Source organism: Rutilus rutilus (genome assembly GCF_951802725.1).
Source record: "Rutilus rutilus genome assembly, chromosome: 11".
NCBI classification, from domain to species: Eukaryota; Metazoa; Chordata; class Actinopteri; order Cypriniformes; family Leuciscidae; genus Rutilus; species Rutilus rutilus.
The window spans coordinates 41,401,009-41,421,907 of NC_140216.1; the positions used below are offsets into that span (position 1 = coordinate 41,401,009).

At 36.2% G+C, this 20,899-nt stretch overlaps 1 protein-coding gene and 1 long non-coding RNA gene across 2 annotated transcripts in view; both read right to left on the minus strand.

The window, feature by feature from the left end:
• The window catches only part of LOC311300373, a 51,293-nt gene extending 48,972 nt beyond the window's left edge, over positions 1-2,321 (minus strand). The window contains exon 1 of the long non-coding RNA XR_014629276.1: positions 2,216-2,321. This is a non-coding gene — a long non-coding RNA (uncharacterized lncRNA). The remainder of the gene's footprint in view (positions 1-2,215) is intronic.
• A 5,679-nt stretch (positions 2,322-8,000) lies between these two features.
• LOC311299351 (G2/M phase-specific E3 ubiquitin-protein ligase-like) lies at positions 8,001-15,166 on the minus strand. Its single transcript, XM_084422868.1, has 11 exons — positions 15,146-15,166; positions 14,995-15,063; positions 14,863-14,910; positions 14,350-14,475; positions 14,057-14,227; positions 12,611-13,137; positions 12,065-12,375; positions 11,162-11,340; positions 10,527-10,693; positions 9,101-9,315; positions 8,001-8,498 (listed from the first exon to the last, which is right to left on the minus strand). Exons 4-11 carry the CDS (start codon positions 14,449-14,451, stop codon positions 8,254-8,256), a joined length of 1,917 nt encoding a protein of 638 aa, XP_084278994.1. The 5' UTR covers positions 14,452-14,475; positions 14,863-14,910; positions 14,995-15,063; positions 15,146-15,166; the 3' UTR covers positions 8,001-8,253.
• Between the last annotated feature and the right edge of the window lie 5,733 nt (positions 15,167-20,899).

Below are 20,899 nucleotides of genomic sequence, written 5' to 3' on the forward strand. Positions count from 1 at the left end.
ATCTATTTTTAATCCATTTAGTAACATCAACTACATATGTAAAAGGATCACGTTTTTAGTGTTTTTGTGGAATAATGCACATACTTAACCAACTTTGTTGCCGATTTGGCACTTTTGAGACACTCCCTAACTTGAAGTGCCCAAGTGGGGATCGTTGTGAGGACTTTTTCACTTCCAATTCTTAAAACAATTACATCATCGAATAATATTAAAATTCACTTTTGACATTATGCTTTACAATGTGACCTAGATGAGATACAGCATCATCCACGACTATTAAGCCATTACATATCAATTATAGTCCAGTCATTTTAAGCCAAAATGGGGGTCAACCTTAAACAAATTGCAACGGAAGCAAACTCAACTGATTTTGTACAGGAAAAATGTCCTTATTGAGTAAGGAAAAAAAATCCCTGAAGAATCCCTAAAATATAAAAAAAAAAATATAGCCTATTCATACGCCTATTCATTATTTTTCTTACGTGAATAGGGTACAAATTTTAACCTTTAGATATCACCATGAAAATGACTGAGTTGATTACTTACATCAAGACAATGATGACATTATTTTATCAGTCTTTTACTGAAACCATCATATCATTCTCCCTGGTGGCTTGGTTCGGTTGTGTCTCAGTCAAGCACAAGAATCGCCTAAACCAAATTGTTAAATGGTCGAGTAGGCTGACAGGGGAGCTCCAGTTGCACCCCACAACTCTGTATACAAACCAACTACAGAGGCTAGCTATGGCCATCAATAAAGATAGTCTGCAACCTTTGAGTAGGGAATTCCAGTATATCCCCTCTGGACGGAGGCTAAAAGTTCCTGGTTGCAGAACCACAAGATTTAAAAGTTTTGTAGCAGTAGCAAGCACTCTGTTAAACAAACTGTAAAATTATTTGCACAAAATGCACAAGCACTTTGGTCATGTACTGTTCTCTGTTCCTTGTTTTTATTTAATTTTTATTTCCTGTTTTTATATGTTTTAATGTTTTGTGTGTTGCATGATATGTCTTGCCTCTTAGACTGTGAAACTAGTTTACCTACGGGTACCAATAAAGTAACCAAACCAAACCAAAAAACAAACAAAAAATGTATTACAAGTTTTTTGAAATTGTTTGTTAACATGGACAAATGTTGCATAATCTAATTACAGATGTGCTAATTTGCATAAATACCACAACAGGTCTAAACATTGGGTATAGCCAGGTGAAAATGTCTTGTTGAATCTTGTTGGTATATAACTGTAAAATACTTCATGTTAAGGTCTGAATGGAACCCGTTTAGGCTACCCATGAGCATTAATACATAGAGGCAGGAAGAAGTACTTTAGACCAGCCTTTATTAATTTTAAGAGATGGGGTTTGGGGCTGGGTCTGTGGGACTGTTTCTGAGGGATCAGTCTGAGGGAAGAATAGGAGACAATGGTAAGGAGAATGCAGAAGACAAAAGGTAGGCAAAATAAAAAGTGAGTCCCCAGAAACAGTCCCACGGACCCAGCGCCAAACCCCATCTCTGCAATAATAGTTAATAAAGGCTGGTTTCTAAAGTACTTCTTCCTGCCTCTATGTATTAATGCTCATGGGTAGCCTAAATGGGTTCCATTCAGACCTTAACATGAAGTATTTTACAGTTATATACCAACAAGATTCAACAAGACATTTTCCCCGGGCTAGACCCAGTGTTTAGACCTGTTGTGGTATTTATGCAAATTAGCACATAATTATGCACCGTTTGTCCATGTTAAAAAACATTTTCAAAAAACTTGTAACACATTTATTGTTTGTCTTGATGTAAGTAATCAACTCAGTAAATTTCATGGTGATATCTAAACGTTAAATTTTTTACCCTATTCACGTAAGAAAAAGAATGAATAGGCGTATGAACAGGATAAATTTGGGTCTTTTTCGAAACTTTCCCCTAATGGGATTCTTCTGGGCTTTTTTTTTTCCTTACTCAGGACATATTGAGGATACAAAATCATTTGAGTTTGCTTCTGTTGCAATTTGTTCAACCTTTTTTCATAAAATGATTGGACTATTAATGCTGCAGAAAAGATCGAATGTCTAACGAATGTCCAACAGAAAACCTACTTAACCGCACCTTCCGTAAACCCTAAACTCAGCACGGCTAGTTTTCCAGAAACAGAAATACGACTTGGTATAATAACACAAAAACACACAAGCTGAATTTATATTTTAAAACATGAAAACTTACATGATGTTCTGAATGGATCTTATGTTTAGACGTCCATACTTTTTAAACAAATAAACAGCATAGCTAGCGAACACGAAAGCAAACTAAACCGAAAGTTGGGTTGTACAGGGTTGTACAGGTAGACTATGAAGTCACGTTGTTGGCCAACTGGCAGCCTATGGCAAGCCCTTTTAAAATTTAAAAGCTAAGTTTGACTATCCGGAATTAACATTGTAGATATCAACAATGTCTTTCTGACTAGTCGTAATTACATTTTGGATAGTTGGAATTGTCATTCTAGATATCTGTAACGTAATTGTGACTAGTCGAAACGACAGATAGAGATATCTGTAATGTAATTGTGACTAGTCGAAACGACAGATAGAGATATCTGTAATGTAATTGTGACTAGGCAAAACTGAATTACAGATATATGCAATGACGTCATTGAAAACGACATTCAACTTGTCACACATCTTAAATGACAATTGCAGATATCTGTAATTCAGTTTTGACTAGGCAGAATGAAAGTTAAAGATATCTCAAACATCATTATGACTAGTGCAAGTTATTGTGCATGACGTTGCTCTATTTTAGATATCCAGAAAGAAGTAATTTCCCCTCCCCGCCATAATCAAAGAAGAAGTGGGATAATTTCCTTATTTCTATGAATGGACGAAGAAAGGAGCAGTCATGGCGTTGGCTGTAATCGCCAGAAAATGTTTTTTATATACAAATAAAAAAAAATGTATATACAATATTTTATATACAAAAAAAATAGAAAATGTTGCAATGCTATGTTTATGATCATGCTTAAAATTACGTAGGTTATTGTTGACGTAAGATTTATACGTGAAAGCGATTCACACTAATTCACTTTAATAAAGATGCTGACATGCATGCTATTCTTGCCATGAAAGTGCAACAACATTAACTTCCTTAGATGGATGAGAAAAAAAGTTCTTAGTTCAGATTAGTTCTTATTTTTATTTTTATTTTTTTCAGTTTGAAACAGTATAACAGCATTAAAAAGACGATTAAAAACTCCTTCGCCCTCTGGTTGCTCCGACTGCTAATCAGTGCTAATTAAAGTTAACAGTTAACAGGTGCTATGTGATTTGATGATTTGAACAACACGCTCTGCTCCCGCCTAAAGTGTGATGCGGGCCTAATTTGCATACAGATATCTGCAACGTCATTTGGCCTAGTCAAAACTCTAATTCAAGATATCTGTAATTACATTTTGACTAGGCAGAATGAAAGTTACAGATATCTAAAATTTCAGATATCTCTAATCAAAATTAATTTCAAGATATCTATAACTTGATAATAGATATCTACAATTAAATTATGACTATCCCGTACTCCAGTTTGAGATATCTACAACGCCATTTTGACTAGTCAAAACTCCAGTTACAGATATCTACAATTAAATTATGATTATCCCTAACTCCAGTTTGAGATATCTACAACGTAATTTCGCTATGGCAAGCCATTTTAACATTTAAAAGCTAATTTTGACTATCCGGAATTAACATTGTAGATATCAACAATGTCTTTCTGACTAGTCGTAATTACATTTTGGATAGTTGGAATTGTCATTCAAGATATCTGTAACGTAATTGTGACTAGTCGAAACGACAGATAGAGATATCTGTAATTCAGTTTTGACTAGGCAAAACTGAATTACAGATATCTGCAATGACGTCATTGAAAACGACATTAAACTCGTCACACATCTTAAATGACAATTGCAGATATCTGTAATTCAGTTTCGCCTAGGCAGAATTAAAGTTAAAGATATCTCAAACGTCATTATGACTAGTGCAAATTATTGTGCATGACGTTGCTCTATTTTAGATATCCATAAATACGTAATTTCCCCTCCCCGCCCTAATCAAAGAAGAAGTGAGGTTCATTTCCTTATTTCTGTGAATAGAAGAAGAAAGCAGTCATGGCGTTGGCTGTAATCGAAAAAACCACCAGAAAATGGCATGAAATTCAACGAGCCCTCACACAGGGGATTTGTGGAGAGAGAGAACGTCGTTCTATTGAACAGTGTGAAAGAAATCTCGGAAGAATTGAGCATTTGCTATCACCAGACACAAACAATGAACTCAAAAGCAGTTTGGCTCAACTAAAAACTCGAGTAGACGCAGATTTCCATGCTGGGGAAGACAGACGTTTCTCTGTCAGGCGCATTAGTTCAGGTGAGTCTGTTTATCACTGCATTATCATTGCATTAATGTTAAAGGGGAAATCCGGCCGTTTAAACATTTAGCGGGGTCTCCAACACGTCGCTCGCGAGCTACCAGTAGCTCGTTGCCTGATTTGAGGTAGCTCGCCAAGGGGCCGTTCACATATCGCGTCTTTTGCGCGCTCAAGTTCATTCAAATGTAGGCGCGCGACAAGCGCGCTCATTTTTTCCAGGCGCAACTTTTCAGAATGCCACAAACCATATGACAAGAACCAACCAATCATTACAGGTGTTTTTCTCTTATTTGTTAATAAATCTTGTAGCAAAGCTACAGCAAGCATTTTTCGGTGGTGGAAATCTTTGTCCGTTGTGGAGAGCAGCGCATGTTTGCATAGTAACGACAGACGCCACAGGCAAATCGGACCGAATCTTACTATTAATAATAAAAAATAAGCTAATCATGTGCATTGTAAATATCATTCATTTATCTTTTTTTGACTCATTCTTTTTATAAAAAATGATTTAAAGGCTGAAATATGTGAGGTTTATCTTTTTATAAAACCTTTTTTGTCACAACTTAATTTTAACTTGATGCATAGTAACGTTGCAATTAAACCCTGTTCTTTTTGTAGGGAGAAGAGGCCGACCAGCCATTGATGTTACCAGAGAACACATTGAATTTCTGCTGAAGCAAGGCCATACAATTTCAAAAACTGCTGAAATACTGGGATGCTCCTCATCATTTCTGTACAAGAAATCAAAGTTGCTGGGTATACCTGTTAGAAGTATGCTGTCTGCAATAGATGATGGTGAACTAGAACAACGTGTGAGGCAACTTCAGAGCCAATACCCTAATTCTGGAAATGAGGTAATTGGAGGTCTTTATTTTTAGGCTGTATTTAATTAACATTTGTGTGCCATTGTTTTGTGAATATCATGTCAATTTAGATCTTTTCACAAATCTGTTGCAGATGATAAGAGCCCTGTTGCGCGCACAGGGTGTGCTTGTTACACGGTCCAGGGTGCGTGAGATGTTGACACGGGTCAATCCTACTGCTGCTGCAAGGAGATGGAGCCAGACAGTTGCAAGACGTGTTTATCATGTACCTTACCCCAATAGTTTGTGGCACATTGATGGGAACATGCGTCTCATAAGGTTATTATTACCTTTTTAATATTTTGAAAAGAACTTCAGCAAATTAAAAAAATGGAGTTTACAGCTATATTGTTTGCAGTCTACTGTCAATAGTATCTTCATTTTCAAGTAATATTTGTTTTTCAACCTTTCTAGATGGGGCTTTGTGATTCATGGTGCAATTGATGGATACTCCCGTCTGATTACTTACCTCAACTGCAGCACAGACAATCGTGCCACAACAGTGCTTTCTCAGTTTTTGAAAGCAACATGCCTCTATGCCTTACCATCAAGAGTCAGATCTGACCATGGTGGTGAAAATGTCCTTGTGGCTTTATTCATGCATCTAGTTCAAGGACTTGAACACAGAGGTTTCATAACCGGACAATCAGTTCACAATCAGAGAATTGAACGCCTTTGGCGTGATGTATTTTTGCATGTGTTGCAGCAGTTTTACCTTATGTTCTACTCCTTAGAGGATTCAGAGGTTCTAAACCCAGATGATGATGTCCACAGACTTTCACTGCATATTGTTTATCTTCCTGAGATTCAAAAAAGACTGGAGCAGTTTAGACAGGCCTGGAACCTCCATCCGTTGCGAACAGAAAATAATCGCACACCAACTCAACTCTGGACAGAGGGCATGCTCAAAAACATTGCAACAGACAGCACAGCTGTCAACAATGTGTTTGGGGAAAATCCCTACAGCGACCAAAACATTGATGCCATCCTAGCGCAGTATGGAATTCAAACACTGCCTACACTTGATGAGGAAGAGTTCCCAGCTGTTAATGTAGAGCCACCTCAACTCATCCTCACTCAGCAACAACAGACATCTGTACACAATGCAATCCAACACCTTTCTGATCTAAAGATAAAATATCAGGCTTGCTGTACTGCAATTATCAGTATTTTGCAAACTCAGGTATAGTCCAATTCCAAGCCCAGAGACAAAAGTTTATTGGCTGCATATATTATCCAGGACTGACTGTAAGACATTTTTAGTTTAAAGAGCTTTAAGTTATATTTTCTGTTCAAATAAGGCGGTATGGTCGGTGCAGCTGCAGCTGATGCATGGAGCTAATGTCAGGTGTGCTAGATTTGTGGGTGCCAGTCCAAACATTGGCAGTAGCTAACAGCACTGTTGGTGCTGTGTTATGTTTCGTCTTTCTTTTTTTTTGTAGTATTGTTGGCTGACAATATTTGTATTGTTCCTTTCTACTGTTGTTCCTTTTTTGTAGAAAAAAAAAACAGAAAATCATCTAATTAGTATGAATGAGATTTAAATGTTGAACTCTTAATGTATGAAAAATGTGAAACATCTTAAGGTTTAAATTGAATATGAATCAATAGACAAGACTTGAAAATGCATGAAAAAGAAATTCAATTAATCCTTGGAAAAATGGAGAAGGATCTAACTATTTTGAATGGGATTGACAAAATGAATAAAAAAAGATGAATAAACTGGTAATGTATGAAAAAAGATTGAATGTTTAATGGCTTGAATGAAAATTTTAGATCAACAGGTTTAACTGCCAAAAAATCCTTAAAGGGATAGTTCACCCAAAAATGAAAATTCTGTCATCATTTACTCACCCTCAAGTTGTTCCAAACCTGTATGAGTTTCTTTGTTCTACTGAACACAAAGGAAGATGTTTGGAAGAATGTTTGTAACCAAACAGATCTTGGTCCCCATTGACTTCCATAGTATACTATGGAATACAGAAAATATATAATTGACTACAGAATACATTGACTTCCATAGTATACTATGGAAATCAATGGGGACCGAGATCAGTTGATTACAAACATTCTTCCAAATATCTTCCTTTGTGTTCAGCAGAACAAAGAAACTCATACAGGTTTGGAACAACTTGAGGGTGAGTAAATGACAGAATTTTCATTTTTGGGTGAACTATCCCTTTAACATCAATCCATTAGTCACATTACTGGGGAATCCATCCAACCAAAGGATAGAACGTTTGTGGAGGGATGTATATTTACACGTGCTACAATCATTCTACAGCATATTCTACAGTCTTGAAGATTCTGAACTGCTTGATCCTAGCAACAACCTTCACATGGCATTGAGTCTTTGCCCACAGCTGAAAATTAAGAAATCCCAGCTGTAACTTTTGAACACTCAAATTAACCTTACTCCTCAGCAAATGGAAACGGTTTCCAATGGTATTGACCATATTACAGATTTGAAGATTAAGTTTCAGGTTTGTTGTGCAGAAATTGATAATGTTTTGGTAAACTAGTGTTGCAGATTAGAGTGTTATAAATGTTATTTTGTAATATTTTAATATGTAAAAGTTCAAGAATGCTCTGTTGAAAAATTAATAGATACTTAGATGCTAACATTGAAAAAAAAAAATATTTTCGATGAAAAGCTGGTGAACAAGTGAGAGAACCTGAACAGTTAATGAGCAATGTAACAGTTTTCCACAATAAACACGAACATGCATAATGCAGAACAATGCATTTTATTTTGCAAAGATGCACATCTCAAACATATTTGACTTCAAGGTGCTTCTTAATGGAAATTTAAATTTATAAAAGCTGTACTCAGTTGTGACTGTACCTAAAATTACTTAAGTGTAAAAAGGTAGGCTAATATTAAAGCTTGAAGCATGAGACTTCTGTAAGTCAAATCATTGACAACATTTTTATTTTATTGCTGAACTATTCCTTAAAAAGAGGAAAAAATAACATTTTAACATTTCATGCAACACCAAAATATGGGCTCTGCATGATCCCCTCTGTCATGTAGGTCTTGAACAGTTCATATTCTGTGTGTATCGGCAGTCGTAGTATAATGAGGCAAGTATTGGCTTCTGGAAAGATTTTCCTGTCTTGATGGAGGAACTCTATTTCCGGGCGGTGGGGGAAACCCAGAGGTGGCACTGTGGAGGCTCCAGTGGCAAACTCCATTATCATTTCAAGAGTGACTCCATCAGTCTCTCCCTCTGTAAAATATATGTACAGAAAAATCACAAACCTCAAAAGACTAACCTAAAATGTGTGGTACATGCAGTTCTTTGACAGCGATATTTTGTTCTAAACAGAATTAGCCAGCCTGTCTAATTATGACTACATCTAGCTGCAGGGTTTCTATATATTGTCTGATTACAAAAAAAAAAAAAAAAAAAAACACAATCCTAAGTATTTGTTCTGCATAATGGTTAGATTTACCAAAAATCTGATAATTTTTCACTTCAAACACTTGTTTTCTTTAAATCCAAGTCACTGTTTTTATTAATCACTGTTTATAGAGGAACAATAGCATAAAACAAATACAAATGACACATTACAAGAGAATTAAAAGCTACATTAAGTAGCGTTAGCATTCTAGCTATTAATTTAAATGCTCCTTTAAATGTGTCCTGCTCATAATGAAACAGTCTGAATATAAATATTTACTGTAATTGTAATGATTCAGGACAAGGCACAAATACAATTTGGAAAATGGATTTAAGTATTCACTCATTATACTGTAGAAATTTTAAACATGTTGAATTTATTTTTTTTACATGGCATACCTTTAACATTACATAAAAACATGTCATACCTTCAACATCGATCAACCAGTCCCTCCAGTAGCATATGGTCTGGTTTTCCTTTGCCCTTCTGTTGCTGCCTTGTGGGGAAAAGTTCACATAAAAAAGACTGCAGAGGTCCTTTGCTTGAAGGGGCCTCTGCTCATTGACGAACATGTCATTAAAAAGTGCAGGATATTTCTGCATCTCTTCCAGCAAACCGAGAGTTTGCAACCCTTCTGAAAACCTGCATAACAAACAAAGCAGTCAATGGAAGTTTCAAGCTGATGATTAGTTATGTTGTCAAAAAGTAAAGGCTTAATTTACTAACTAAAGTCCTGGGGCCTCATGTACAAAGACTTGCGTGGAATTCATACTAAAACATTGTGTACGGACAAAGCTGTAAATGTGCGTACGCACAAAAAAAATCAGATGTATGAATCTCTGCGTACGAAGGATCCCACACATATTCTCTTTGTACATCCCAGTTAACGTAAAATTGAGCGCACATGCACGAGCACAACGCCCCACCCAGTCTCCTCCCTTAATTAGGGCAATTTAAATATGGTAATGAGTCCACTTTGGCAAAAGAAAGCAGTAAGAAAATGGCTAAAGCAAGCGGCAAGATTCGAAACTTTACAGAAAGTGTGTAGGTGCTACTATCGGAGGTAGAAACGAGAAAAAATATTTTATTTGGAACTTTGTCCTCTGGAATTAATAAAAAAAGGAAAAAATATGAGCGGGAGAGTTTGGCTGATGCCGTCAATGCTGAATTATTATATAAATTATTATTATTATAATAAATATTTATTATTATTATAAATATATATTATTATTATTATAAATATATTATTATAAATATATTATTATAAATATATTATTATAAATATATTAATATATATATATATATATATATATATATATATATATATATATATATATATATATAAAAAATTGTATTAATATTATATTAGAAATTTATTTTAGTTTATTTATAGACTAAGGGTTGTATCAATTTGCATATGCTTTTATATGTTCTTTCTTAATTGCATAATTGATAGAATATTCCCATAAGGCTCGTGTGACAATATATGTAAATTATTTTATAAATTGCAAATGAATCAATGCTTCCCTCGGTTGGTGGTGCGATAGACTTGTAGAACAATTCGTTGTGTAATGTTTGCAACTTCACTTCATTGCCTGTAAGAGTCGCCAACGGACAAAAACAATGAGAAATGTACGTACACTAGACATGAAATTGGCGTGGAGGAACGCACATTCTCGCGTTAATTTCACTGTTAGTACATACGACCGTGAGTGTGAAAGCTGGCGTACGCAAAGTTTTTGTGCGTACGCAAGATTGATACATGAGGCCCCTGGGGTGTGGAAACCCATGAGGGTGAATAATTAACAACAGAATTTCAATATTTGGGCAGACTAACCCTTTAAATCACTTACTGGTCCAAGGCAGCCCGCAGTCTCCCATTCACAAAGAACTCTGCAGCTGACTGGACAAGAGAGTTCCTTTCTGTCAAGTGTGATCTCAAGGCACCAATGATACTTAAGCTGTCTGCTGCTTCTGCAATGGCACAATTTGCCTCCTGAACAGTTGTTGCTTCCTGTATCTAAAACAGTTGCGAAAAAAAGAATGAAACTGTTAAGCAAAGAGAAACGTTCAGCCTGATGGTGGAAAAGCAGCTCTAGATGCCCTGTGTTCTGTATGACACTGATGCCTGCTCAAGCAGAGCTGAGCAACATGTACCCATTAACTGTTTTTATATGTACTTTGAAAGCTGTAGCTCACAATTATGGTAAGGGGCATTATATTTCTGACACACACTTGAGGGTATTTTGTCAATCACAATGCACTGGGTCAGCTGACCAATCAGAGCAGATGGAAGGAGGGGCTTTGTAGAAAACGCCACATTTGAGAGAGGCTGGGCATAGTAGAGGAGCTAAAATAATGCACTGCATATGAAAAATAATGTTTTTTTTAAACATTGAAGCATGTCAACATATTTTCCAAATACACATGATCTTTAATAATAGCATCATTTTTAATGAATTATTGAAATTCTCAAACATCTCTGTACCTTGATTAGTTGCTCCCTCAATGTATGATCTCCAACCTCATCCATTGAGGCAGAGGATGTTGGCATGCCACAGATCTGCTGAAAAAGTCTTTCAGAGAAGAAATGTGGGCCAACTCCTCCATGGACGACACACATAGCAATCATCTTCCCCACTGATGCATACAACCCATTCTCCAAAGCTAAAGTAAAACAGAAATTGCACAATTGGGAGCAAAAAGTCAGAATTGTTAGATAAAAAGTCAGTTACCTTTTTTATTTTGCGGCAGCTTCAACAAAAACATCTTTGCATATGAAACAGTTACATACACGTGTAACTACTGAATACTTTTACAAATTTTTATTATAACAGCTGTATAGATTAACAGTGTGAGTTGTAGATTATAGGATTATATTTAGATCTACCCTCATCACCTGAAAGGTTGCAGGAACGAGCACTGAGCATTAATCAAGTGAATCCAGTGATCTCATCTTTGCAACATGATTTCTGCGTTCTCACAAAATCATTTTATCATAACTAATAGCGCAAACAAGGTGTAAATAGCATGAGACTACAGTGTAGCACTGTCATTATAACGGACATTTTACGAGTCTGGAATCAATAGAACCCTTGAATAAAACCCTTTACTGGACTACCAAGTTAGATATTTCTGAAACAAGCAGAATGTTTTAATAGTACAATGTGAAACTTAGGAAATTTGATTTGTCAGTTTATGAACCCTCAAAAATACAAACACAAAAGATAAAAAAGACTATTCGACTGTTAAGGTGGAATCCAAAAGCATCATCTGACCAGTAGTGGCGGGAGAGAAAAAAAAAAGCATTTTTTCCATGAATACCAAATAGCTGAATAGCATTAAAACATAACCTGACACAAAAGCTTTCTTTTATAACAGGAGTACTGACCTTGTGTGTCTAGAGCCAAACTCCGGTCTTTCTCATGGCCCTGAAAGACATTTGATTGATGGATGGCCCGCATCAACAACCGCAAGTATTCTCTAGTAGGGCCGCCTTCATCTATTGCCCCTTCCCCATTTTCCTCAGCATCAACAAACACTACATCTAATTTTGCTTGTGGGTTGAATCGTCGCCGCTTGATAGCTTGCAGGCTGCACTGTAGTATGTTTTCTCTGAACACATTTATTTGGTTTGCTGTTGGGCAGATGTTTCCATTGATTTTGCTTTGCAGTTTTTTTAGAATGGTCTGTAGGTCAACCCTGCAAGAGACAAAGATTGGATTGTTTTTAGTCAAATGCTGAACATTATGGTATATTTTAGAATATTGCTAGTTGCATAAAGCCCCGCTCACACATGCAGGGACTTCCAGTCACAAAGCAACCTCATCCCATTATTTTTAAATGAAGAGATGATGGCTTTGTGTGTGAGTGTTTGTTAATTTGCGAATGCATAAAAAGTATTTAACTAAGTAAATAAGCATATATAGGAACATACTCATCTAGGGCCACGGACCTCCCTTGATCTATTGGGGATAGATCTACAATGTCTGATTGCTGGGGAGATGGAAAACTAAGTGGTGTCTCTTCATCAATATCAATGACAATTGGCTCTGTAGGTTGGTCTTCAAAATTAAAATTTATGAATGGAGTCTGGGCTGTGAACAAAGCCGCAGAGGCCAGAGCGACTGGAGACTGGGCAGGGGATAGAGCGACTGGAGACTGGGCAGGGGATAGAGCGACTGGAGACTGGGCAGGGGATAGAGCCACTGGAGACTGGGCAGGGGATAGAGCCACTGTTGACTGGGCAGGGGATAGAGCCACTGGAGACTGGGCAGGGGATAGAGCCACTGTTGACTGGGCAGGGGATAGAGCCACTGGAGACTGGGCAGGGGATAGAGCCACTGGAGACTGGGCAGGGGATAGAGCCACTGGAGACTGGGCAGGGGATAGAGCCACTGGAGACTGAACAAAGGGCGAATCCACTGGAGGCTGGGCAACATTTACAGGGTCACAGTGTTTTTCCTGAAATGAAACACACAGACATTAAATGTAGACTGTAATCGCAGACTGAACACAACTGTACTGACTATACATTTGGGCATGATGAGCTATAATCTGTCATGTACTGGATTTTATTTGGTAAATGTGTTTCCATCTTAGTTTATGTGCATGTTTTCATGCAAAATGCACAGAAATAGGTGGATGGACACATAGCGAGGTTTCAAACATGCAAGACCGATGGAGAGGGGGTTTGAGTCACTTATAATAAAAATTTCAACTGATAAAAATGTTTATTTAATGTTATTCATGTTAGATTTCATCTTAACTAACAATGTGAACTTTTATTACACATGAATTCTAGAAGAGTTTTTAGAGTCTTTACAGGCTTTCCTGTAGCTCAAACAGTAGAGCGTTGGCACTAGCAATGCCAAGGTCATGGCTTCGATTCCAAGGGAAAGCAAGAACTGACAAAATGTAAAATGTGTACCTTGAATGCAATGTAAGTCGCTTTGGATAAAAGCATCTGCCAAATGCATAAATGTAAATGTCTTTACATGCAAGGCTCATAAATATTTTCTCTCAGGCTAGTAGCAAATTAAATGAAATTGTGGAGGATATTAACTGTGAAAAGATGATTGACAGGCCAGTTTATGGTGTCCGTTTTATGACTGGATAGTATGTCCCAAAAGCTTGCCTAGTCTTCTCACACACTCAAAAGTATGTACTTTTTCTTCACAAAAAGAGCACATACTTTTAGGGCATGGTATAAGTAGGTAAACTGGGACGCAGGGATTCTTAACAAGCCTTAAGAAAACTTAACAGGGACAATCAGGCCAAAAAATGATAACTGATCAATAAAAGGTAATGCATATGGCCAAATCAAAATCATTATGAAAAAAAAATAAAAAATTGTTCAAGTGATACTGTCGTAGTAACTTACCAGATAATCAAAAGGGGATGTCCAAAGGACATACAATGTAGAGAACGGTTTGATTCCATGATCTGAAATTGACCCAGTAGAAGTGCTTTCTATAGCATTTGAAGTAGTAGCTTCCTGGATTCTGAACACCTCACTGGCCATTTCATCTGTTCCAATAAAATCAAACAAGACCTAAAAACAAAGAGCCCATGATGGCAAATATTAATAAATAAAGATATCCAGAAATGAGGAAAAATAACTAAATAAAACATCTATGTAAAAAACACCTTAATCCTTCACAATGAACGTCTTACTTGAATTGGATCAGACATGATGAACTTCCTCTTATTCACATCTCCATTTGGATATTTGGCTTTCAGATATTTTCCATCAAGAGGTTCAACACGGGCTGTCATTCGCTGGCGTCTTTCCTCAATGGCCTAAAAAAAAAAAAAAAGAAAAAAAAAAAAAGGATATATATATATATATATATATATATATATAAACATATATATAAACATAAACAAGTAATAAAACCTCGGTGAGTGTTTTAGCGCAATTTTCTGACCTCATGGGATCACAACACTAAGAGATAGTAAATATTTTCCTGGATTTTTTTTTTTTTTTTTTTTTTTTGGGTTCCCAAGATTAGACCTTCCTTAATGCCGAAAACCCGAAGTCTCTAGGTGGTCTGGTTGAGGAGTAGATAGAAGTGCAAGATTGGTGCGCACAGACAGAACAGAAATCATGAGTTAACAATCACAATTTTGTCCGGTGGAAAATTGCGCTAAAAATTAAACAATAAAATATTTAGTGGCAGCACTAACCTTTTTGCGCTTTTCTTCCAGAACCTCATAGCTGTGCCTCCTTCTGTCCTGAAATACCATATATGTAATACACATTTTTTGTTTTAAACAAAAATTTAACCTTGGCAAGCAAACTGTGAATAGTCAAATTACCTTTTCTATATCTGCCAACAAAGAAGCATTATATTCTTCATCTTGCTGGGAACGTACAGCTCGCCACTCCTGAAGGAAATAAAGTACAACTATGAGTCACAAATCAGTCATATTTACAACCATTGACAACATCAAAAATAACTTCACTCACACGGAGATTTACAGATTCTGTAGTCTCAGAGCTGAAGGAGATTTCATCAAGTGCTGTAGTGCTGGATGGTTGTTGTGAGTTCTGGGGAATGGCTGCGGATGGTGTCATTACCTAAGAGAAGACAAAAAATATATAATGACAAAGAATTTGTTAGTCACTGCACAGTAAAGAAGTTACTTGAACTGTCACCTAACATTAAATGTGCACTGTGCAAAAACATATTTATATTAAGGTTAATGAAAGGCCAATTCAACTGAATTGAAACTGAAAATATCCATCTGTAGAAAAAACTTATCCTAGGGAATGTAACTGCTCAGACATCACACAGAATAAATAGATACATCTTAATACTGTACATTTAAAAAAAAAAATAACAAAAGGGTTTTTATTTGTATTTGTCACTCATCACTAAAAAGTGTATAGTGGACATAAAATCATTAGATGTGCAATCATTTTAATATGGACCTGATCTGAAACCACTTCTGAAGTCTCATCTACTGCTGGAGCTGCGAGTGGTGGGAATGAATTCTGGGACATGGCAGAGGGTGGTGATGTTACCTGAGCAGAGGGTAACTTCAGTTATAGGCATAGACATTACAGAGAACACATTTATATGATAGTATGATATAAATCCCTGTGTATAATTCCGTACCTGCAAAACATTGGCTCGTGGCACGATGTAAAGCCTGCTTTTGCCAACAACAGCTTTTAGTTCCTTCACAGAACTAACTTGCAATTTCTGGATCTTGCGTCCTTTGCCTGTCCTTGCCAATTCAAAGCCTACCAAATTTAAACTGATACGAGGGTAGCTTTGGCAAACAAAGTTGTTTAATTCAGATAAACTCCAGTTTAACACAATCTTTGAGTTTGTGCATCCGGCCTCCGTTGACTCATGCACAGGTTTTCCTAAAAATGGAAAAGTAAACATCAGTATAATCAGTTCCTAGTGGCAAAGTAACATTCATTAGTTGCTGCAAGATCTTTCAGGACTCCTAGCATTCAGGACTCATTTTCAGACATAATCGTAGTGTTGCCAAACCCCAAAAGTACACCTGTATGACAGTTAACCTAAGATCATTTGTGTTTCTACAAAGTTTACAGCTTTGAATCTAAACAAACCCATACACTCCTAAGAAAATTGCAGAAGAAAGAGCCTGGTCTCACTCACAAGGCCATCACACATTTGACCATATGTGAAAGAACATTAACATACAATATATGGTGTAGCTTGCCTTAGCGTCTGAATGCACCACCCAGATCCTCACACTAACCATAACCACCACTGACTAACTTCAGATAGCTAATGCAAAAGGATTCATTGGGAGGTATTTCTGGACACTTTCAAAGTGATGCCTTGACATGAGAAAGTGTTGCATAGGTGTAACTATTAAAATGGCTACATGGAAACTGTTTTGGAAATGCATCAAAGAGTAAACTGCTCTACAATATTTCTTTAAAACAAATGTTAAATGTATTAACAGTCAAATGTTTCCCAATATAGAGACATTACAAAAAATCGGACCATACAGGCTCAAGCTAACAAAATTCAAAGCAGCTCATTCCATAGCCTTCTTTGCAAGAAGGTTAGATAAGGTTAGACAAGTAAATAACACTCAATTCTTATCTGCTTCAATCTCACATTTACCTAATCCATGTTTAGCCAGTTTCTCAAGTTCTATTGTGGGGGGCAGAAAACCATTATCTGGCCCTGGGAGGAGGAAAAGTTTTGCTTGCCAAATAGGGTTTTCCCTGCGGCCACCAGATCCTCCTGTAATTTGTAAAACACAAATACATAAGTGTCAGCAGTAATTCTTGGCTAAAATGTGTGTGTGTGTGTGGGGGGGGGGGGGGGGGGGGGGATTCATGCTTAAAATTACTGTAAGCTATTGTTAACATAAGATTTATGAGAGAGATTCACTCTAATACACTTTAATAAAGATGCTGGCATGCATGTTATTCTTGCAATGGAAGTGCAATAACACTTAACTTCCTTAGAACAGAAAAAAAGAATTCTCTGAATTCCCCTAAATTAGATTCTGCCAAAAAGATCTTTAGCTTAAAGAGAACTTACAATATATGGCAGAACGCTGTTATCTAAAGCTGAAGGAATTTCACACTTTGTTTATCCTTCTATATCCCTTTATGTTGATTCGGTCGCCTGTAAATTTATTGACACTTAATTTTAAATTTATATGGAAAAATAAAGGGCAACACACCAGCAGGAAATATAGAACTCAACCGTACTCAAAGGAAGGTTTGCATGTTTTAGACTTTTTACCTTGAACCAGGTTTTTAAAAAACTGGTTGGAAAAAAATGTTTAAAGGGGAATTCAGTCTGGTTTTGGATTCCTAATTTGATTTTTAAAAGATGTGGAAATTTAAAATTTTTGCTTTCTTGTGACTTTAAATGTACGAGACTACCTATGAAACTTTCCATGTTATGTCATGGAAGCTGATCTTTAAACACAATTTTTCTCCTCATATCATATGGAACAACCAATATTATCAGCCTGTAAATCATTTTTCTTCCCTTATTGGTTTAATAAGGGCATTGTTTTTTTGTTTCAGACTTAGTAAACAATAGTGGAGACTTTATTCTTAAGATATTATTGAACTATATGGTTTAAATGTATCAAAACAGAACTACATTAAGCTCACGAAGACTAAATTGTGGTTTTAAATTTCAGCTTCCATCTTGCATTTCATCAGTTGTGTAATATTTCTGTCAGTAAGGTTCTTTTTCACTCGGATGTCTCTGAAAATAAAAAGCTAGATATATAAAGTTTTTGTATGATGGTATCATATTCACAAAGCAAGACAGGCCTACCATAAATTCAAATACCTAACTGCAAAGTATTTTCTTATGATTTACAATTATTGTCATCAATTCAAAAAAAAAAAAAAACAACAACCCTCCAATAAAAAAAGCTTTACGTTTTATAAATGTAACTTTTAGTTTTTCCTTTTCTCTGTATCCCCACATGTTCATGGTTCTGCATTTCATTTGTACTGATTTATAATTACGCAAAAAAAAAAAAAAAAAGTGAGCTAGGTCTTGTGCTAACAAACTCGTCTTTGTACACGAACAATGTTCTCAATGCTTGAGTTCATAGGGACCCTTATAATACTAAAAGCAAAGTGTCATGTTGTCGTGCCTTCTTGAGATTTAAGAAATAGCTATTTTTCATGTATATTTGCAGTAGTTCTAGCTGCTAGTGCACCTAGCAAACCCATTCAAAAAGCCATTAGTTAGACCTTAAAAGTGAAGTTTTTATTGTCAATATAAATTTTAAACGAAGTAGCAGGCTACATTTGACTCGAGTACATTCACAAATAGACCCTATAATGCATTTTGGCAACTGTTTTGCTTTAAGTTATTAAACAACTACCCCGAACCTCTGATAGCACATTAGCAATTCTGATGTTAAAAAATAAAAAATTACCTCGACCTCGATGAACTCGCCGGCGAAATAATCGTCTTGTTGTGGAAAGTAAGGAATCATCATTTCTCGCTGCCAGCTCCTGTCTTGCACGGGCTGCAGCATTAAAAAGACGATTAAAAATTCCTTCGCCCTCTGGCTGCTCCAACATGGTGCTAATCAGTGCTAATTAAGTTAACAGTTAACAGGTGCGATTTGAATGATTAAAAAAACAACGCTCCCGCCTAAAGTGTGATGCGGGCCTAATTTGCATACAGATATCTGCAACGTCATTTCGCCTAGTCAAAACTCTAATTTAAGATATCTGTAATTACATTTTGACTAGGCAGAATGAAAGTTACAGATATCTCAAATTTCAGATATCTCTAATCAAAATTTATTTCAAGATATCTATAACTTGATAATAGATATCTACAATTAAATTGTGACTATCCCTAACTCCAGTTTGAGATATCTACAACGTAATTTCGCCTAGTCATAACTCCAGTTACAGATATCTACAACGTCATTTCGCCTAGTCAAAACTTAATTTAAGATATCTGAAAAGGAACATGTAGATATCTTGAATTAAGGTGAATTAAAGATATCTTGAACTGGAGTTATGACTAGTCAGAATCAAATTGAAGATATCTCAAACTAGAATTACAGATATCTACAATTCAATTGCAGATATCCGCAATTCACATAGTGGATATCTGCAACTTAATTGTAGATATCTGTAATTATAAACCCCATACAAATGAATGGCAAAAGTGACGTCATTTGTCCTAGGAAGAATGTCTTTGTGGATATCTGAAATGACAATTATGGATAGGAAGAATGTAGTTGCGGATATCTGAAATGTTCTTTTTGACTAGGCAAAACTGAATTACGGATATCTGCAACACATATCCAGTCTAGCTTTTAAATGTTAAAATGGCTTGCCATATTTCGCCTAGTCAAAATTTAAGATATCTGAAAAGGAACATGTAGATATCTTGAATTGAGGTGAATTAAAGATATCTTGAACTGGAGTTATGACTAGTCAGAATCAAATTGAAGATATCTCAAACTAGAATTACAGATATCTACAATTCAGTTTCAGATATCCGTAATTCACATAGTGGATATCTGCAACTGAATTGTAGATATCTATAATGATAAATTCCATACAAATGAATTACAAAAGTGACGTCATTTGTCCTAGGAAGAATGTCTTTGTGGATATCTGAAATGACAATTATGGATAGGAAGAATGTAGTTGCGGATATCTAAATTGTTCTTTTTGACTATGCAAAACTGATTTACAGATATCTGCAACACATATCCAGTCTAGCTGTTAAATGTTAAATTGGCTTGCCATAGGCAGCCAGCACCATATAGCCTATCCAGTTGTTAAAGAGATACTTCACCTCTGGAAAGATGAATGTGTATTTCAATTGGGTCATTTATGTAGTAGAAATGTGACATTATTTGTGAATTTGGAGCCTTCTAGAATGAGAATTATTTTTGGCTCGTGTGGATGAAAGACAACAACTCCCAGAATGCACTTGCTTCGCTGCCCTACGAGGCCACTCCCAAGCCACGCCTACCGGTTACAGAGGGTAGCGAGCTAGTTGACTCAAAACTGAAAAGACGCTGTTTTATCGTGAGTCTCCGTGACGAGTCTTTCGAGATCGCCCAAAATGTCCGGGATTCGTGTTTTGCGTTCTACAGTCGCTATTCATTAGTGATGGTGAAATGAAGCTTTGTGAAGCACTGGGGCTTTCCCTCTCGACTCTATTGTAAAATGGTTCATTACTCAAAGCTTGTCAACACGTTGCACACTAACGACATCTTGTGGTGAAAAGGTGGAAAAGCTGCTTTTCTGTCCCAGAAGACCTTTTTTTGTTTTTTTCATTTAATAAATCACTCAGTGCTCTGTAAACCACAAAGCAATACAATTAATCCTCATAATTCATGTGTTAGTGTTGATGTAGTTCTTTTACAATGTATGAACAAACAACTGTATGAATTAATTTATGAAAAAATAAATAAATGGGACTAATTCACTTGTACAGAAACAGTTCTTATGAATCTGCTTTGATCTACAAATGCAGCCTTATTCACATAAACTTCAGCCTCAGTCCTAATCCTACGAGTTCATAGGCAAAGCTCATGTAGGCATATATAATCAAAATAAAAGAAAATTATTGTGAAATGGTGAAGTGCTTGTGAACTGGGTAGTGAAAGTGCTTGTGAACTGGGGAGCTGACATTTTGTTTTGTGGGTAATTTAATAAATTAAAGTTTTTTATTAAGGAACAGGACACAGTGTGAGGGCTAAAGGCCATTGC